Source organism: Rhinichthys klamathensis, unplaced genomic scaffold (assembly GCF_029890125.1).
Source record: "Rhinichthys klamathensis goyatoka isolate OS25496 unplaced genomic scaffold, OSU_Roscu_1.1 h1tg000243l_1, whole genome shotgun sequence".
Classification (NCBI taxonomy): domain Eukaryota; kingdom Metazoa; phylum Chordata; class Actinopteri; order Cypriniformes; family Leuciscidae; genus Rhinichthys; species Rhinichthys klamathensis.
This window is the reverse complement of record NW_026606765.1, coordinates 425,334-445,884: the sequence shown is the minus strand read 5'-3', so window position 1 is coordinate 445,884 and position 20,551 is coordinate 425,334. Positions and strand designations below refer to the sequence as shown.

Sequence of the window (20,551 nt, the reverse complement as noted above, 5' to 3'; positions counted from 1 at the left end):
GTCCACTAGGGATGGGGAAAAAATCGCTCATATCATAAATTATGCTTAATATGATATTTTGCGTGAGTATATTGTATCAATACACGGATGCCGAGTGTTGATCTTTTCAGGGCTTGAATTTCGGCTTGGGATTGCGAGTATTGTTCATTATTTTAACGTAAGTTCCGCACTTATAATGTGGGAAATTATAAAAATAATGGGAAATCTTTCTTTCATACCTGTAGTTTCACAGTGTGAGTAAATCAGAGCTACTAATATCTCTCTCTCTCTCTCTCTCTCTCTCTCTCTCTCTCTCTCTCTCTCTCTCTCTCTCTCTCTCTCTCTCTCTCTCTCTCTCTCTCTCTCTCTCTCTCTCTCTCTCTCTCTCTCTCTCTCTCTCTCTCTCTCTCTCTCTCTCTCTCTCTCTCTCTCTCTCTCTTTTTTTTTTTTTTTTTTTCCACTCCCCTACAAAATCACCCCAATCAGTCTAGAATGATTAATTCTTTCCAAATACAGCTATTCAAGCCATCTGGTGAAAATTTCATATCACTATATCGCAGAAAAACAAAATATCGCAATACCAGTTTTTTTTCCAATATCGTGCAGTCATAATCTGCTGTTCAGTATACTTTGAAAGTATGCAGACACGAATGCGGAACACAGAAAATGAAGTATACCCAGGCTATCGGATGGAAACTGTAACATTATGCCATACCTACACTGTCATTGTGCTCGTTCATAATCATAATACAACACGTTTGACAAGAAAGACAGCAGCAGTCAAATGTCTCTAATGTTGTGAGAGGGTGAAGAAGGATATACCGGTATACAATTTATTACAATTAATACAATATATACAATTTGATTTTAAAAGACTATAGCCGATAGGCTGTTTTAAGATTGTATATAATTTGCAGGCATTAGGGAGCCGCTGTGTATTGAAATCACTTTTGAATGCGCGGTTGCTTTTCACTTGCACTTTCGAATTTGCGACCACACGTACTGTGCATAGGGAGCGGCGGCACTGACCGCACATTTTTACAAGATATTTGTCGATGCTCAGAATCCGTTGCGCTCCAAACCCTCCTGTCAGTCATCTTTCCTTACTCTCGTCACGCCATGAGTGAAATCTGACTCTTGCTGCGACTCTGCAGCTTGTGTTGAATGGAGCAGAGCAGACGCTTTCAGTTTCCAACTGAACCAATGGTTTTTATTTCTATAAAAAATCAAACTAACATGTGCCACGTTGGGCGAACACCTGCAGCAAGCTTAATATGAAGATGTGAAATTAACTGACTGAGAACTTCAGCTTATCCGATAAAAACATATGTAGACAAACAAAGGGGACATTTGCAGTTGAAAACATGGTGAAATCACAATGTATTCGTAATGTACACTGTCAAACCAGAAAAAAAAGTCGCTGTTTGGATTTAAATGGGCAAAAGTCTATGATTGGATCATTATTGCAGTGATTATGATGTTTCTAGGATGTTATATGTTTGGCAACAGTTCTTCTAACTCTAACTGATGGAGTGTGTAGCTTTCATTTCTTAAACCACCATGTAGGAAGACACATCATGGCCATATTGCAGGCTCAAACTGTGTAAGAATGGTTGGGACGGAGCATGAAGAATCATTTTCACACATGAATCGGCACCTCTGAGTCCAGACCTTAAATTCACTGAAAGTCTTTGGGATGTGCTGGAGGAGACTTTACAGAGTGCTGGACTCTTGCATTGCCAATACAAGATCTCGACCAAAAATGTATGCACCTCTTGATGAAATATAAATCAATGTTGTGGTTTTATAGCCATCAAGAGGTGCCAAACATCACAGTTTAAGCCTGATGAATCTTGACATTGTCATCCTGGAATTTGTCTATGATGTGTCTTCCTACATGGTTGTTTAAGAAATGAAAGCTACACACTTCAGGTGTGGGTTATAAGAACTGTTGCCAAACATATAACATGCTAGAAACATCATAATCACTGCAATAATGATCCAATCATAGACTCTTAAAGGGTTAGTTCACCCAAAAATAAAAATTATGTCATTAATGACTCTCCCTCATGTCGTCCCAAGCCCGTAAGACAATACAATGCTGAATAAAGTCGTAGTTTTTGTTATTTTTGGACCAAAATGTATTTTCGATGCTACAAAAAATTCTAACTAACCCACTGATGTCACATGGACTACTTTGATGATGTCTTTATTCCCTTTCTGGACAAGGACAGTATACACGAATCCGACGAGCGTTCTGTGTAGGCTGCCATCTTGTGGCGACGCCATTACTGAGCTGTTACCGGTATGTAAACAAACCTCCGTGACCGTGATAACGCACCCTCGATGACAGCTACAGCCAGGCAGAATGACTTGTTGGGTTGACGATGTTAGACAGTGCCCTCCAGTCACAGATGAAGGTACAAACGATCTTACAGATTATTTATGAAAATAGCTTGGCAAGCTAGCTAGGCTAACGTTAGCTAACGAGGAAACTATAAAAAGATCTGTCCATTTGGCAACAATAAATAAATGAATGACATCAAATAAACGAATTCATGTTTTTCATTTGTGTCCATTATTTATCCCATTTTCACATTGCAAAAGGCAAGGGTAAGGTACAGCTAGAAAGTATACATAATATCGACCAATTAGTGTTTTTAAACCATGGAAAGAGGTCAATATAACAGCAGGAGAACACTTATGTCACATAACGTTACATTTAGCTCAGGAAAGCCATTTAATGACCATAGCATGTTAATTGAATAGAAAAAATAGCTAGAGAGGAGATTTTGCTGAGAACTATATTACATATTTATTATACTTTTTACTCATGTCATTAAATAATTGTTATTATAACAAAAACTGCATTATATTTAATTTAATTTGTTAAAAAAAATCTGTCACAGTCAAGCAAATCAAACATTAACAACAGACATAACAGTAATGTTACTAACGTTACTGCCCCAATGCGCCCCTTCTGTTGTTTTAAAGGTATTCAAGAGTATTTTCTCCTTCGCCTGGCATGTTTTCCCACTCGACATTATAAAAGTTGTAACGTGACAGTCGTAAATCGCGAGCTGTTTATTCCAGTCGACGCAAGTTGCAACTAAAACAATAGGAGGCAATGGCGCAACGCTACCCAGCAACAGCTCAGTTATGGCGCCCGCTTACTTCCGGTAGTTTCGCCGGATTCGTCTATACCGTACATACATTTTCAATGGAGGGACAGAAAGCTCTCGGACTAAATCTGAAATATCTTAAACTGTGTTCCGGAGATGAACTGAGGTCTTATGGGCTTTGGATGATGGTGAGTCATTAATGACATAATTTTCTTTTTTGGGTGAACTAACCCTTTAAGCCGTTGCCCATTTAAATCCTTTTAAATAACAAATTCGCGAAACGTTTAAAATCGCAATAATATCAAATCGTGGCTTAAAGGGATACTCCACTTTTTTTGGAAATAGGCTCATTTTACAACTCCCCCAGAGTTAAACTGTTGAGTTTTACCGTTTTTGAATCCATTCAGCCGATCTCCGGTTCTGGCGGTACCACTTTTAGCATAGCTTAGCATACATCATTGAAGTGGATAAGACCATTAGCATTTCTAAAAAAAAAATGACCAAAGAGTTTCGATATTTTCTCCTATTTAAAACTTGACTCTTCTGTAGTTACATCGTGCACTAAGACCGACGGAAAATGTAAAGTTGCGATTTTCTAGGCTGATATGGCTAGGAACTATACTCTCATTCCTGCGTAATAATCAAGAAACTTTACTGCCGTACCATGAGTGCAGCAGGCGTAATGATATGACGCAGCGCCTGAAAATAGTTCCGTTGTGTTGAAGGAAGGTGGCCTATTTTCAGGAAAAATAGGAAAAATATCGAAACTCTTTGGTCATTTTTTTTTGAGAAATGCTAATGGTCTTGTCCACTTCAGTGATGTATGCTAAGCTATGCTAAAAGTGGTACCGCCAGAACCGGAGATCGGCTGAATGGATTCAAAAACGGTAAAACTCAACAGTTTAACTCTGGGGGAGTTGTAAAATGAGCCTATTTCCAAAAAAAGTGGAGTATCCCTTTAAGAATCGTGATGATATATCATGGGGCCTCTGGCGAGTCCCATCCCTCCTGTCCACTTGAGTTAGTTTAGCGTTTTCCAGTCCTTTAATGATCTAAAATGTTGTAATTGTGGCGGTCACAAGCTTTATGAAGTCGGTAGGAAAACCACCGGATTTCAAATCCAATAGAAGGACACTCACAGTGGCTTTCTGAACCATTTATATCCCATTTAGTCATAAGATGAGAATTGCACTGTTCACCGTTTGCATTACAAGTGGTTTGTGGTGGGACTAAAAGATGATCAGCTGCAGCTCAACAGCTGCGCGAGGCACACTGGGACTGAAACTACCCCGTTTGGACAGTCTGGAAACTCATGTTCCAACCACTGAAACTGACACGTCAGAAAGTTCGTTTGCAAGAGCATCTGATAAGCTGACATTTCGCCAAGTTTGATTATAAATACGTGTGAATGTCTTCTTGCTCTTGAGGCTAGTTCTCCAAAGTTTTGTTGTTTTGGTGTCGATTTCAAGTATGGTTTCTCCGATCTTTCGTTTTACACATTGCATAACTAGCTTCATGACCTACTTTAAAAAAGATGTTTGTTTTTTTAATAAAAAAGATGAAAAGCTTAAATTCGAGTTTTACTAAATTTACACAATTTAACAAAAACAAGACATCAAATTAATAAAACTTGACCATGAATTGGGTGCAGTGGGAACAAACAAAGTCTTATTTTCTGACCATAATATCTATTTTTTTCTCTCCTTTAGTTTCTGCTCGGATCATTTACATTTCATTCTGGCATCTGCGTAAGGGACTTTCGGATTCGCTCTCCAGAATGTTTTTCTTTTAACTGAAAGGCAGATGTTGTCATGCTTGATGCTTTCTGTCTTCCTGGTTTTTTGTGTTTTTCATCTTTCTTCAGTCATAATCTTGAATTCGAGGTTTCAATGGCTGTGTACACCTAAGTTCTCCTGTTCTTCCTTACAGAAATCATGATAACTCAAAAAAAAAAAAAGCCTATTGGTAGGCAAAAGGCTATTTTTCCTCTCTCTCTTTCACTTCCCGACTGAAACAGGAAACGTAGCAACAAAATAAAGCGCAAATGATGTGCATTAGGTGTGTAATTCATACTTTACATGTGTATTTTATCATTCCTGTGTAGCCACCGAGAATGATGGGAAATGCAGTCTGTGTGTCTCATAAACCTGCCGCATGACTAGTGTTTTCTTGCAAGGTCTTCTTCATAAACAGTGGTGCAAACTAAATTATTCAGTCAACATTTACAATTACAACTTATTATAATCAATAGCAATTTGCTTCCGTCGTAATTCTGCGTTCGACACGCCCTCAACGCCCCCAAGTCATTTCCCACTGGTAATTAAGACTTTATGGTTCATGTGCACTCAAGTCGTAAATACGATCATCACGACAACGCGGCACAAACCCCGTTCAGTTCACACAGAGTATGAAGAGTAACGATGCTGAAAATTCAATTCATTTTTAAAAGACATTTCAAAATATATCAAAATATAAAACCGTTAAAATGGCCCCTGGTTCAATTATTCAAAACAAATAATAAACGTTCGGTAGTAAAACAAAGAAATTAAAGACTTATTTTGATATGCCAGTCATTGTCAGTTCCTGAGTTTACAGCAGTTCAGTTCAATATAAAATCCTGTTTCAAGGTTTCACAGAGAATCTCGGTAATCAGTGAAAGAAAATGTTGCTCTTTACATCAGACACATGCATTTGAATAAGCTGTTAGAAAAAAGCCACCAATTTTTTTGCGTCCCTCATTAAAATCTTCCCTTTCAAAAAGCACAGTTTAAAGGGATAGTTCACCCCTAAATGAAAATTGTCATTATTTATTAAGAACCAAACAACTTTGGACCCTGTTGGGAAAAACAAAACAAAAATAAACACTGATGCATTTCTCCAAATATCATCTTTTATGTTCCACAGAAGAAAGTCAGTCATGCAGTTTTGGAATGACACGAGGATGAGTAAATGATGACGGGACTGTTTGGTGAACTGTCCCTTTAAAGTGATCACATGACCTTGCTCATTTCCACTTTAAGCTTAATCATCCTAATATCATGTATGTAAACGCACTGTTCAGTGCAGAAATTAAGAGATGTGCCTCACAGATGAAGTTAATGTATTGCATGCCATAACCATCATGTATTTTTTTTTAAACTTTTTGCAGCATTTAATGAGAGAAATTATAATGATGGCATTCTTAGCAGGTATTTTCATCCCTTACTATGATATGTCAACTCTCGTTCAAAGCAAAATCAAGAAAGGCCACAGGAATTTTGGAAATTCCTTTGTTCTCCCACACACCAAATTGGATTTTCCCCTCTGAGCCTCACCGTTGTAATCCATTTTTTTTACTTTTTAGATGTCATATTTGAGGTAAAGTTATGCTTTTACATGGCGTTTAAACATACAGTAAATGTGTGTCGGCAGTGTGTACACACAACCACCCTAATGGTAAAAATCCCGTTCTCCGTGTTCATTAGTTTACGATCTGTTTAACAGTCCTGTCTAATACGTTATTAAATAGAACTGTTATACAAAGTATATGAAAAAGTATTAGCGTTCGCCGTGTGGTTGATGCCCAATGTCGCTAGCTGAACGGAACTTTTTTTTTTTAAATCGTGGCTTTGAATGATTAAATCATCGTGGCATCCGTAATCGTAATCGCGATTATAAATTCGATAAGGGCTAATTGTGCATCCCTACACTGCGCTACTTTTCCGTTTACTTTTCTATGTAAATGCGCTAGATTGGCGTGTTTGACGCGTCTCGCACATGAAATGGCGTTCGAAAAAGATTTAAGTGTAAGCACACATTTTTAATTAAAAATTTAGATTTCATATACTATTTCCATCCATTTGGATTACCTAGTTTTTAACACAATCTAATCAACTTTATGTGATACATGTTTGTCAGACATGCATAAATGAAACACATAAAAAATGGGTAAGATTTCTGTTGTTTTAAATACACAATAACCAGGTTTGTTTATCATAAAAAAAAAAATCCAAATTTTCATCTTATCTTATCAACTCATTTAATATGGCCTTTTCCATATTCCTATTTTAATATTTTAACCATGTTTATACTTTTTAAATGAACTTTGAGTACTTCAATACCACAGCAGAAACTATTAGCCTAACTAATAAAGTTCAAACGTTATTGAGTTCCTCTTTTGCCTCTTGTGCTTGAATGGTTTAAAAATCGCTTGAATGTTTCAATTGGCAAGAATTAGAAACCACGAATAATCCACGACTAACACGCGTGCCAAACGGTGGTGCCTGGTCCGTACGGATCAACTACGATTTGTTACAGCACTATTAAAGGTACAATATGTAGGATTTTTGCAGTAAAATATCCAAAAACCACTAGGCCAATGTTATATATTTTGTTTAGTTGATTACTTAGAATATCCCCAATGTTTCCAACTGTTTGTAAATCGTGAGAAAATTGCGCTTTTAACCAAGGAAACGGGACGTGTCAGCAGGGGCGAGGACTCGCCAGTCAATGGCGTCATATCCGCGTTACCCTCGGTTTCCGCTCGTACTGCCATAGTAACCATGGCAACAGACGTGGACAACTGTGTTATGCTTATCAGGACGCTCACGCTGTTGTTGTTTTGTTCAAACATTTTGGACCATGGCAAGCAGACTTTGAGACAAAAAGAGGACTAGAACGAAGATCAACATCTTTCGAGATGCCGAGAGCTCCACGTCCGCGACTAACTTCGACTTGACAGAGACGCGAGTGTTGCATGTACTTTATTAGACAGGTGAGCAAATGTAACGTTACATAAAACTAATCAATGTTATTTAGTTCAACATGATGAAATGTTAGAATATGATCTGTATGTTATTCTAATGTTGATCTAGCTCACTGCTAGTCTCATACAGCCAACACACAACCTAACTAACAACATTCAACACACTCAAATGCCGTTTAGTGTGATAGTGTAACTGTTAGAGCAAGTGAAACAGCGCTGCGTTACCTCAAGTTTAATTCGTCTAATAAACTGACCTGTGTGAGTATTAGTTCAGCACTTGCGTGTAGTTCGGTAGAATGAAATGTCCTTATTCCTTTATATCCGTGGGACTCGCGAGTGGCGCTGGTATACGTCTCTCATTAGCAATCGTGCCCTGCTTCACACCACAGTCATGATAAAAACATCAATGTATTCACTCATCCATAAAAGATCCATCAGCTTGACGACAAGATCCATAATTTCGCTTAAAGCTGCAGTCGGCAAGTCTGGCAGATTGAGTGGACTTAGGCAAAATTTCGAATGTTTACAACTCTCACGCCCCTCCCCCACTATCAACGGATACCCTCCCACCGAGTTCGTGCTCGTCAGTGCGTGTGCACCAGGTTATCTGTGAACGCGCCCGTCTCATCAGCGTATATCAACACCATGGAGTATTTGGAGGTATGCTGCCCTGGCTAATCTACCGATAGATTGCAATTGCTAACGTCATTTATACTCTAAATGAGCTTACTTGATTTGTTAGTGTTTTGAAAGCGAGATACATCCGCCATCACTCTTCGTTACTGCGCGAACTTCCGGCGTGTGCATGTGATTGTAACGTGCGTGAGGGGTGGCGTGTGCCCGATCTGTGATTGGCAGTCAGATCTCACACCCCCTGCGCTGATTGGACATGATGATCCGGGAGCTGTGGATTTTTGCAAAACTAATAGCACGCTCCAGGTGGAGTTAGAAGATCGGGTTTTTTTCTAAAACCACTTTATTTATGTTGTTCTGTCGGATTATAGTGTCGATTTCACTGAATATGATCAAAAAAAATTTTGCCGACGGCAGCTTTAATGCTTTGCGTCATCAATATACGCCTTTGTTATTGTAAGAGGTTAGCGACCCCTGGTGGTGAAAAATCCTACATATTGTACCTTTAATAACAACATCGTGATATTTTTGAGTGCAAAAATCTCTCATTTATGGATCACTGACAAATATGCATCACATTAAGTTTATTAGTTTCTGTTAAAACCGTGTAATCCAAATAGATTGCAATTTTAAATGCAATTAATATACATACACCCTACATTTAGGCCTACATATTTTAGCACATAGTCAGTGGGAAAGTTTTTGCAGACAAGCATCGCTCACATTTTCTTCAGAAAGTATAAAAACCTTGTTTGCCGTTGTTAATTTCCCCTAGAAATTTCCAGCTGTTTCCCCTGTAGGCATGGATGACAAAAATTGGTTTTCGTATGTAATGGTGACCAGAATCGAATGAAAGGGTGTTGCAGTCTAATCTATGGGGTCATTCCCTCCTCCCCCACACTGCCTGCTGACGACACGCCATCGGTTTGTCATTTTCAGGTACTACCAACTCACAGTGAGAGCTCCTCTTTTGTGCTTGGAGGTTGGAGGTGTTCGCCACGTAATCACTTGAAACAATTACAGTTCCGGTGAATGTGAAGGGCCGTCATTTGACACCCCCCTCCTTCCTTCCTCCAATCTTCTCATTACACCTCCTAATAGGAAGCCATCACCTCCAGTGTCTGACCTCTTGCCCCTCCTAGAACAGATTTGCACCCTTAGGCCGCGCTCCACTGTTGGCGTCATCCGCTCTCTCGCTGAGAAGAGGAATTAGACCGCGGAAAGCACTCGACTGTTGTGCTCGGAGAGAGTTAGTGCTGACTACCGCCGTCCTGCCGCGCCCCCCCCCCCCCCCCCGCTGTGGCCTCGCTCATATTATGGTGTTGCGGTTTCAGAATAGGAGGTTTACAACTGAAAAGAACCAGTACGTTTCTCGTTTTCTTTATTACTCAACAGTTGTGCACTGGAATTACCTGACTGTTAAATCAGTGGGGCTTCAAATATGTTCTAGTGTTGTTGTAGCAATCGCAGAATTTCTCTTGTCTCAATACCTATAGCAGATTCAAGATGACAATTTTGATACTTGCCCTAACTGTTTAAAAGTCAATTTCAAAAAAAAAAAAAAAAACCTTTTATTTAACAAAGATGCATTACATTGTCACATTACACAATGTGACAAAATATATATATATAATTTTTTTTAATAAATGCTGTTATTTTGAACTTTCTCTTCGTAAGAGTTTTACTGCATCACAGTTTTACACCAATAAATTAAGCAGCACAACTGTTTCTTGAGCAGCAAATCAGCCATCACAGGACTTCATTACATTTTAAAATATATAATAAAGTATAAAAATAAATGGTATTTTACATTGTAATATCTCACAATATTTTACAGTATCTTTGATCGCATAAATGCAGCCTTGGTGAGCGCATTGTTTAATACACCACGAGAGTATATATAAATACAAAATATATAAATAATAAATCATTTAAAAAAGTATTATTTAACACTACATATACACGATATTATATTTATTATATTGAACAATTATTAAAAAAAATAAAGAAATGCTAAAATTATTTCATAATTAACAAAAATATATATAATTGAATTGTACTATTTTTAAATAAATTGTAAAATTACATTTATAAATTTACATGTAGAATAAATGTAGAATAAACATACAAATAAAGCGTGCCAGAAGTTTTTTTTAATGCAAACATACTACTTTGTACTAATAAAAGTAAAGAATAATAATACTGAAATGAAATAATAAAGGTGACTTAAAATATATATATCCACACCACAATACTTAAAGGATTAGTTCACTTTTAAAAAAACCTTTGCTGATAATTTACTCACCCCCATGTCATCCAAGATGTCCATGTCTTTCTTTCTTCAGTCGAAAAGAAATTAAGGTTTTTGATGAAAACATTCCAGGATTTTTCTCCATATAATGCACTTTACTGGGCACCAAACTGTCCAAGGTCCAAAAGACAGTTTCAGTGCAAACTGCAAACTGTTCAAATGGTTTTAAATGACACCAGACGATGAATAAGGGTCTTATCAAGCGAAACGATCGGTCATTTAAAAAATAAATAACAAAGTTTAAGTTTAATAATGTCAAATGCTTGCCTTGCTCTGTTCTGTGATGCACGTTCGTGACTCTCCTGTTCGAACTCGTTCATCAAAATCAAATCTTTCATCAAATCTTTTTTCGAGTCATTTGGTTCATTTAACGAACGAAATGAACAAATTGACTCGGAAAAAGATTCGTTCATTTTGATGAACGAGTTCGAACAGGAGGAGAGTCATACAGAACAGAGCAAGGCGAGCATTTGAGCTTATAAAACTTAAACTTTGTTATTTCTTTTTTAAATGAGCGATCGTTTCGCTTGATAAGACCCTTATTCATCGTCTGGTGTCATTTAAAACCATTTGAACAGTCTGCAGTTTGCACTGAAACTGTCTTTTGGACCTTGAACCGTTTGGTGCCCAGCAAAGTGCATTATATGGAGAAAAATCCTGGAATGTTTTCATCAAAAACCTTAATTTCTTTTCGACTGAAGAAGAAAGACATGGACATCTTGGATGACATGGGGGTGAGTAAATTATCAGCAAAAGTTTTTTTTAAAGTGAAGTAATCCTTTAAGGGATCACCAGAGTTGCTATGCATTTGCTCAGGTATTCTGAGTAGTTGTTAGCACGTTGCTACATAATTATTATAGTGTCGTGGGTGGTTGCTTACTGACCCAAGTCAAAATTACTGACCCCCCCCCCATTGGTAATGGCAAACCTCTTTTGATGTTTTAACATCTTAAAAAAATGGTGTTGGGTGACAACTCCAATACCTTAAGTATTGACTTGGAAGGAAAGTACCAATCATGGTGCACAAGGCACAACTAAATTAAACCTGTAACGCTGTTAATACCCGACCGACAGGCGCAGGTGCTTCATTTGCCCATCTTCCTAAAGCCTGTGTCTGCTGAAAAGCGCTTTAAGTCTTCACAGGATTCGTCTTATTGAGCATCACCTATGTGCGGGTTTAAGTAGGGGACTAGCTAACGGATTAGGCTGATCGCTGCGGCCGGTGAGAACGCATGCGCTAGATACTAATGAGCTTCAAGGACACATGTCATTTCCTCCTTATTACCTTCTGCTTGTGACTCATTGCGGGTCTGATACATGAGAGAGAGAGAGAGAGAGAGAGAGAGAGAGCATGCTTCACACCGGGCTGTACTCCATACTATGAGTTGATTAGTCAATTTGAATTCGTTTTGGAGTGTGCGTGTGCAGACGTGGCAGGGAACGAATGGCGCATTTTCATTCCTCTGCTGCACGGCACCCAGACAGGTCAAAGAGTCCCTGGATGCAATGAATGGAGCTGGAGAATAGATTATATTTTCTCTTACGCACAGTTCTAAAATAAAAACAAAACAAGTAACATCCCACTCTACGCTTGAAACCACGACCGACCCTGAAAAGACGGTACAGTTTCCCGTATTAAATCTTAAGTACAAGGGCACAAGTTTGTCAATGGAAATACTTAGTCTTTTTTTATATTGTACTTCCCCCGTAAAGTTATTAAGTGTTTAAACTGAACAGTGAAATTAAGTCAAGCCTAAAGGATGTCCATACCACTGTGGGTGTGAGGCTGACAATGACCTCATGAGCAGTGGAAGAAATTATTCTGCGATGATCATGTTTTTAAAACGCCATTTAAATGGCTCTCCAACTTTAAATAACACTTTTTTTAAAATGGGGTTTGAAGATTTTTTTTTTTTTTTTTTTGGGAATATTACTTGCACTACCGTTTTTTTGTGAAAAATAAAAAAAATTATACTTTTATTCAGCTAGAGTGCATTAAATGGATCAATAGTGACAGTAAAGACATTTACCTTGTTACACAAAAAGTTTCAAATAAGTGCTTTTCTTTTAAACTTTCTATTCATCAAAGAATAAAAAAAAAAGTATACTGGTACACACACACACAAAATATTACTGGAATAAATAACATTTTATTAAAACCGAAAACAGTTATTTTAACTTGGTTTTTTTTTCACAGTATTAATGTTTTCATTGTATTTTTCATGACATAAATGCTGCCTTGGTGAGAATAAGAAACTTCTTTTCATTTTACTGGCAAAACTTTTGAAAGTAAATTGTATAGAGGTCGTCCGATAGTGAATTTTACGGATAACGGTAACTTGGTTGGACTACGCTGACTGATAACCTATTAATCAACTGATAGTTTTTTTTAATGGATACTGAATGAAAACACATAATGCATACAACACATAAAATAGAGCTGAAAGGTATAAAAAGAAATAATAATAAAAAATAAAAAAACGTTCTGGACTTTTTAAATTATAAACATATAAATGATATCTTGATCATTCATATTAGTTCAAAGTGCATTAACTAATGTAAAAATGTATTAGGAAATGTTGAAATTAACAATGAACAATACTCTTATAAACCTTAGTTAATGTTACAAATGGACTTTTATTGTAAAGTGTCACCGTTTCATAATCCGAACAGTCATTCTTAAAGATGGCCATCTTTAAATATCTATTTTACACAAACGCCTTAACATTGAAATTAGACGCATATTTGTATACTCTATTTGTTTCTATTTTAGAACACTTGATGATTATCCTTATAACAAAATCTGCATTACAGTGACGATAAAGAAAGAAATCGAATGCGATTCTGATTTGTTTACATGTTTCTGTCGGCTGCATGACCATAGTTTGCTTTCTCATGTCACAAGCTTTAAATATGCAACTTTGCTGCATAACAACTTCATAAATGCGATTAGCTGGATATAAACTAATGCAAATAGATGGTAACAATCGTGACATTAAACATTGTGGTCGGACTTGCGTGTATTTTTTTCACTGCTTGAGTTACTACTAATGTTAGCGTCCTCTCAGCCTCGACGGCAAACATACTGCTGTTCTCCACTAATGCATCATCTAGTCAACAAATGAATTACTTTATAGTGATATGAAAACACGTACGGTAGTGTGCTGTATAACACCATTTCATTGTCTGTTTTAAATCCGCATCTGAAGTGTCTCGCGTGTCAAAACAAACTCCACGAGGCGTCAGTGATAGTTTTTATTTCGCCTCTAGAGGCCGCTCTCGTGCTGTATAATGCCAGCTGACCCTTCTCAGCCGCTTCGGCAAAGGACGGAAACACTATCGGTATGCGTTTTTGACCATAACGATTGTTCCAGCAATCGGTTATCGTGCCGATTAAACGGTAAAAACGATCAATCGGTCGACCTCTAAAGTTGTGTGTTTGATCGTTTAAAGTAACATCAGACCTATTCTTTTAAGCTTAAAGGCCCTTGCACACTTGAGTCCGAAATTTTCGCACATTAAAAAATAAATACGACCTCGCGTTATGTCAATCACGCACGCCTCCGAAACTTTCGTCCGTCATAAAAAAAAAAACGTATCGCGTTCGATTTTCTGCGTTTTTCGCATCCGTAGCAAGCAATTTGAATGGTGTTTGAATGGTGTTTTGACAATTCAGAGCCACCGAATCACGAATACGCATACGAAAATTTCGGACTCAGTGTGCAAGGGCCTTAAAGCCTAGTTAATAACACTACATGATTTTAAGCCAGATTTGCAAATTGTTGAGCTTGCCTACAGGTCAGGGTGTTATCGCGTGCAAATCGCGGGAGATTAGCGGGCGATGAATGCTCGCCAATCTGTTAGTATGAAAGAGCCAACAACGCCTCGCAGACGCCTCGCCGAGCCCAGAAAAACATCTAGCATGCTAGATATCCAGAGCTGTCGCACGACTCAAGCTCACGTGATGTCATGAGCTACAGCCAATCAGAGCAAGGCATGTTCGCGTGTTGTGTTCTTCTTAGTCTTCTTCGCTGGGTATTGGCACGCGTGCTGTTTCGCGTCATTTCCGGTTCGTTTTATCGCGTGATTTTTTTGTGACAAAACGTGGTTTGTAGACAAGATAGAATCGTTGGGTGACAGTTGTCGTCAACTCGTGTAGTGCGTTACCTCCTGTTGCGGATCAATCACGTTGTGTCGTGTGGTGTGAACTAGCTCAACAACTTGAACACTCCTGATTTCACAGAGAGCAAGTCATGTAGTGTGAACCGCACAGTTCAGCCCGACGTTTTAAAATCATGTAGTGTGAAGTAGGCTTAAGTTGCACGATTTGTAGTGCCATATAGCAAAAGCAGTTTAGTGGTTATGGGTTTTAAAAAAAAATCTAGCAAAATCTGTCACTAATCAAACAGAATGGAGGTTTTACAAGCCAAAATGTGTTCTGCAGTAGTATAGCTTCACATAGGACGTGATGCATTGTCAAAATCTAGCTTAAATTTCCAAGTTTGTGAAAAATAATTGTAATATTTGAAATCTACATGTAATTGATTGAATCCTTTGTGGTTTCAGGAGCAAGCAGTGCCTCTCCTGTAGTGTGGATGAGGGAGTCATGGCTGAACACACCTCCCCACTGGAGTCCGGCCAGTTGCTCAGCCCAGACATCCCGATGCTCACCTCCCCGCCACCCCCTCCGCACCCGCCCAACATCGTCAACGGAGACGGACCACAACAGGTAGGAGAAGTCGGCGTCGCTTTCCCTTGAGCCATGTTCTGCAGAAAAAGCAATTTTCTACTCCGCAAACAGCTGAAGTTGTGCTGAAATCATTTCTCATGACAGACTCGCTTATATGGTTCTGCTGAACCCAGGAGAGAAAGCTAAGCCAGGTCTGTCTGTTGATATGAGAATGAGTGGGCGATTTAGTTGATGTCTATATTTATCAAATTTCTGTTTTTTATTTTGGAATTTTTCTCAATCTTTTAAATTCAGAAGTTTTACAATAAAGTATCTATTTTCCTACCTTATTTCTTAGCAATACTAACACTTATATTTTGTATTAAGGCATTTTAAAACATGCAAAGTGGCATGCTGGTACTTGTGCCCTGAGCATTATGGAGACGTGACAAACAAACCGGTTACTCTGACTTTGCAACTCTATTGTCATTTTTGCCTCTTTTAAAGACGTCAGACTTACTTTTGCAATAGTTTGGTAATTATCCAAATAAATATAATCCAAAATAAATACAGCATAGGGCAGTATCAGCAAGACCAGACTGAGCAGTTCAGAGGGGGAAGAGGTATGATGAAAATGAAAATCTTATTTTAGGTTTCCACAGCGTCTCGGACGTGAGAAAAATAATAATAAAGCGGGTTACAAGGTGGAGTATAATTCCAACAGATTTATTAAATAACTCCCGACCAAATGGCATAGCACTTCTCTTCTCAAGTCTCCTGTCATTAGGTTCTACTGTTACTTAATATTACATGCGTTCTCCTCAATAGCTCCTAATATTACTTAGATTATCATCTAGTAAGTAATATATCACCAACATCCAACACAATGAAAAGACAAAGAATGTCATATAAATAAACTAATTAAATGCACAATATTCTGTTTTTATAATAAATTCATAAATAAAATGAAGTTACTATAATAAATATTGTAATAAACTGTTAGCTACTTCTACTAATAATAGTAATAATAAAAATCCCAAACGATGAGGGAGCTGCAGAAGATTCACGAGTTGATGGAAAGCTGATAATTAAATCATTAATGAATAAATAGGGCGGCACAATTAATTAAAGTAAAATCCAATTTAGTCTAAATTTAGTCCGATGCACTGCATGTTTTATAGCGGCTCACTTCAATTACATGCAAGCAGCTCAGCTCTGAAAAAAACCCTTAAATAATCCATAATGGACAATTTAAGGTGACATGGAAACTGTAATCGATATCAGCTGTACATCTTGATCATCGCATCTCTGGCTATCTATATCTTAATATTTCATATTCGTGGCACAAGGACGTGGTGTAAATCAAGGGGCAAATACATAAATAGGGCTGGAACTAATTTTATAGATCCTTTTTTTTTTCTCAATTCATATATCGATTTAAAAAAATATTTTTTTTTGATTAATCGAATAATGTAACGATTACCCCCCCCCCCCCACCCCCCTCCCTTAATTAATCCTTAGATTAGTTACGGTTATTACTTTTTGGTAAATTAACGGATGTATGAGGTTTTACCTAATGATACCTATTTATGACAAAAGATAAGTTTATGCAGTGTAGGCCTAATTAGGAAAGGTGTTTAAGTTCACAACTGCGTTCAGTCACTTTTGGTGATTTGCAGCAGCAATTGCTTACAAGTGTGAATCCTGAAATGCTTTGTTTATTCAGGAGATTAAAGTAGCTGCTTGAATATGTTCATTCAGATGTATGATCAAACCGCTGAAGTCACAACTGCTTTCTAATGAACCATAGCGACAGTATCAAACATGGCGGTGTCCATAAATTCGTTTTACGGCAACGATTGACGGCACATTATTAAAGCAGCACTAAGTAGGAATTCCGTTTTTGTCAAACAGCGACCTCTAGAGTCGTTGTGGAGTACTTGTACTGTCGTGAATAGCACTCGCGCAGAGATGGCTCGCACTCACGGCCGGATCCCCTCCCCCTGTGCACCGGTGTCTGTTCAGTAGGATGGACGCTGTAACGAGTGGAAATAAGGTATGGCCCCTTTAAGAGCTGCGCGCGCCCTGTTTAACTGTCGGCAGTCTGTATTGTATGTGCGCCTCGAACACCACATGTATACGGCGCCGGGTTATTTCTGTTTGATGCTCATTTTATCAGAATTTTATCAGATCTGTTTTTTGCCGTAAAGCAATTCGTTACCTCGCGAGACCTGATATCACACGATACTTCCTAACACTGAGGCCGGCGGCTCGCCAGCCCAAAGTTGCAAGGGTGGTTTTGCGGCTCACAGGCACCAGGGGGGTGCAAGACGACCACCATTCAACACGAAATCAGTAATATAAACTTTACAATGACTCCAAAGCTGTTCGGTTAAGGTAAAAAAGTTACTTAGTTCACCTTTAAATAAATGATGCTGCTTAAAAAAAATCATTACAATGATCATTTGGTGAGTTCTGTCGCTGAATTTGGTCTTGTGATGTTGTTAACATGCTTACAGTGTTACCGTTCCGTTATCATAGACGAGGAGTGGCGTAACTCTCAAAGTGTCGGCATCAGCTCTAATGCCTCTGGGCATTCATTGCGTCACTGACCCTGACCCGGCACGGAGAAGTGTGATAGTGGGAGTAAAGGCCGAGGCGAGGAGCTGTCCATCCGTCGCTGGCCCCTGGGGCCGTCATGGCGAGAGTCAGTGTCCGTGACAAGGCTTGGTGCCTCTGCTGTCACTCTCACCAACGTCAGGCTGATTTCTCTTTCGTGATCGTGACTGCTGTTCCAAAGAAGGAGAAACTATAATGCCTTTCACCTTATTTGAATGCGTCATATTTTGGTGTGTTTTTTTTAGGAAGTGGATTTTCAGTCCATCTCATTGGTAATTACCCTAAATTGCAATGAGTAAATGCACTCTTATGTACACTTGTGGCTTGGCAAATTCCAGTGCACTCAAGATAAGTGTTAACCATTGTTTCAGGCTCTTTGAGATTGAAATCCTCAAGTCTGAAGAATGTTGGAAGTCGTTTAAGGATGTTTTACTCACCCACCACGTGTAGTGGAAGTCTATCGAGGGCCGGAAAGGCCGTGTTTTTAATAGCGTGCTGTTGACTTTCAACTCCCTACAGCGATCGCCTGACAAGCCCTTCCCAATCTTCCCTTTGGTCCACTGAGCACTTAAAGAGGCATAAAATGCACACACACCGTCCCCTGCTCCAATCTTCCATCCCTATGACCCTTTTTATCCCCGTTCATTTTTATCACCTGCTCTCCTCATTCATAAAACCACAGGTTGGAGTCATTGATAGAAATGGCTTCTGTAGAGCATGGAATATATACAATGATATTGCTTTTTTTGAATGCCTTACCCTAGTTTTTCTTGGTGTCTAGACGCAATGGAAAGCAAGATTAGGATGCAGACGCTTTCTTCCGTTAGGGAACAGGTAGATGCCACCTGTCAAGATCCACATATGCAAGAGATGGCATGATGAGTTTCATGTCAAGCCTCCACAGCAGTGCAAGAATACAAATGAGTCTTTCCCAGTGTGAAATGCCAGGGCTAGCTCTGATAATTACCACGCAAGCGTCTTTGGCATTTCTCTTCATATGTGGCCTTTTATTCCTACAACTAATCACGACCGTGGCGCCTCTCCAGGTGTGTGTTTGATGTTTGCAACAGGGAGGGCTCAAGGTAAAGCGAATGACTCCTGGTGTTAGTTGGTCTGTGTTTCGGAGGAGGTGTGCTTGTGTAAGAGAGACTGGGGAAGGCGTTTTCAGCAGAACTGAAGGAACCCTGTAGCCTGGCTGCGCCCTCCTACGCACTTCCGCTCAATTTCATTTTCCTTCAGTACTACGTCTGGGATTCTGCTGTAGACTTTGGTTTTCTCCGATAATTTTTTTTGTAGGGCCAATCAGCGAACAGAGGGAGTGGCTGACAACGATGACGTTGTGTGTTATTTTGAGTTGTAGTTCAGTAATGGCAGCGGAGAAAGATGCGAGCGAAGCCATTCGGTCCGTTGTATCAACGCTGCCGAGTATTAAGAAGTTAAAGCCGGAGCAAGAACAATCTTTGCTTAGTTTTGTTTTGGCCATGATGTTGTGGCCCTCCTCCCCACGGGGTTCGACATACATCACGAGCAAACGTTAGCGATTAGTGGCAGATCCAGAGTGACTCTGGGCAGATCCAATAGTTTTAGACTTCAATAGAGTACCCGCCTACAAGGAAGTTAACGATTGTCAATGGAGCGGTGCCAGACTCTCTGTACAAATGAAATGTACGAGAGTCTGGTAGAACCAGGCTAGGAACCCTGAGTCCCCGTGACGCATCCTGGCGAAAACAGTAGTGACAACGTGCCATGATGACTTGCACCTCTGACCTGACCTTTCCCACTGGACTCTCACTCAGTAACCGGGTTCCCGCCTCCCTCCTACTGTGTGCCGCGTAGCACTTGTGCATTTGACATCGCAGTTGCACACCAAGGGAAGCGAAAATATCAGTGTGGCAACATCGCTGCTGCTCTCTCATGAAAGCAAAGTGGAATACATGCACAATGATTCACAGTTTCTATTCATTTCCCCTTCCTACCTACACCTATGTCTCTCCTCTCTACTCCCTGCCAGCCTGTTTGTCTGTGCCAGAGCCAGAACAAGATGAATCAGGCCATTGTTTATCAATACTTACTAATAGGTGCCCAGGTGCCCAGCTGTTCTCTTCATTGTAAAGATTTGGTGGAACCCCCCTTTCCTCCCTCCTCCCAGCAAGAGGCCTTTTACGCTTTCATTTATTAGTCTTTTCCTCCCTCTGCCTTGGATCGTTTGAGGTTTTTATGTGGACTTCAAACACTCTGGTTGTACGTGCACACCAGGCTTACCTTAAGAGCACAAACTCTAGGCAAGAGTAGAAACAGCCACTCTGCAGGAAGCCTGTGCTGGATAAGAACAGAGTGATCTTAGTTGTGCCGAAAAGCCTCTCATATAAATGGCTCCAAAGCGACCAGAAAGCACTGATATGTTTTTGATTCACTTTCCTTTTGGTCTCATACACTCTTTCCTGTTAACAGGAAGTCGAAGCAAAGGCCAGTCT

General features: G+C 39.2%; 1 protein-coding gene across 2 annotated transcripts in view; it reads left to right on the top strand.

Moving 5' to 3' along the window:
* fndc3a (fibronectin type III domain containing 3A) overlaps positions 1-20,551 on the top strand; it is a 96,489-nt gene that overhangs the window by 7,127 nt on the left and 68,811 nt on the right. For both annotated transcript variants that reach the window (XM_056266013.1, XM_056266011.1), the window contains exon 2: positions 15,356-15,518. In XM_056266013.1, coding sequence (XP_056121988.1) covers positions 15,396-15,518 — 123 coding nt within the window. In that variant the 5' untranslated portion in view covers positions 15,356-15,395. The remainder of the gene's footprint in view (positions 1-15,355; positions 15,519-20,551) is intronic.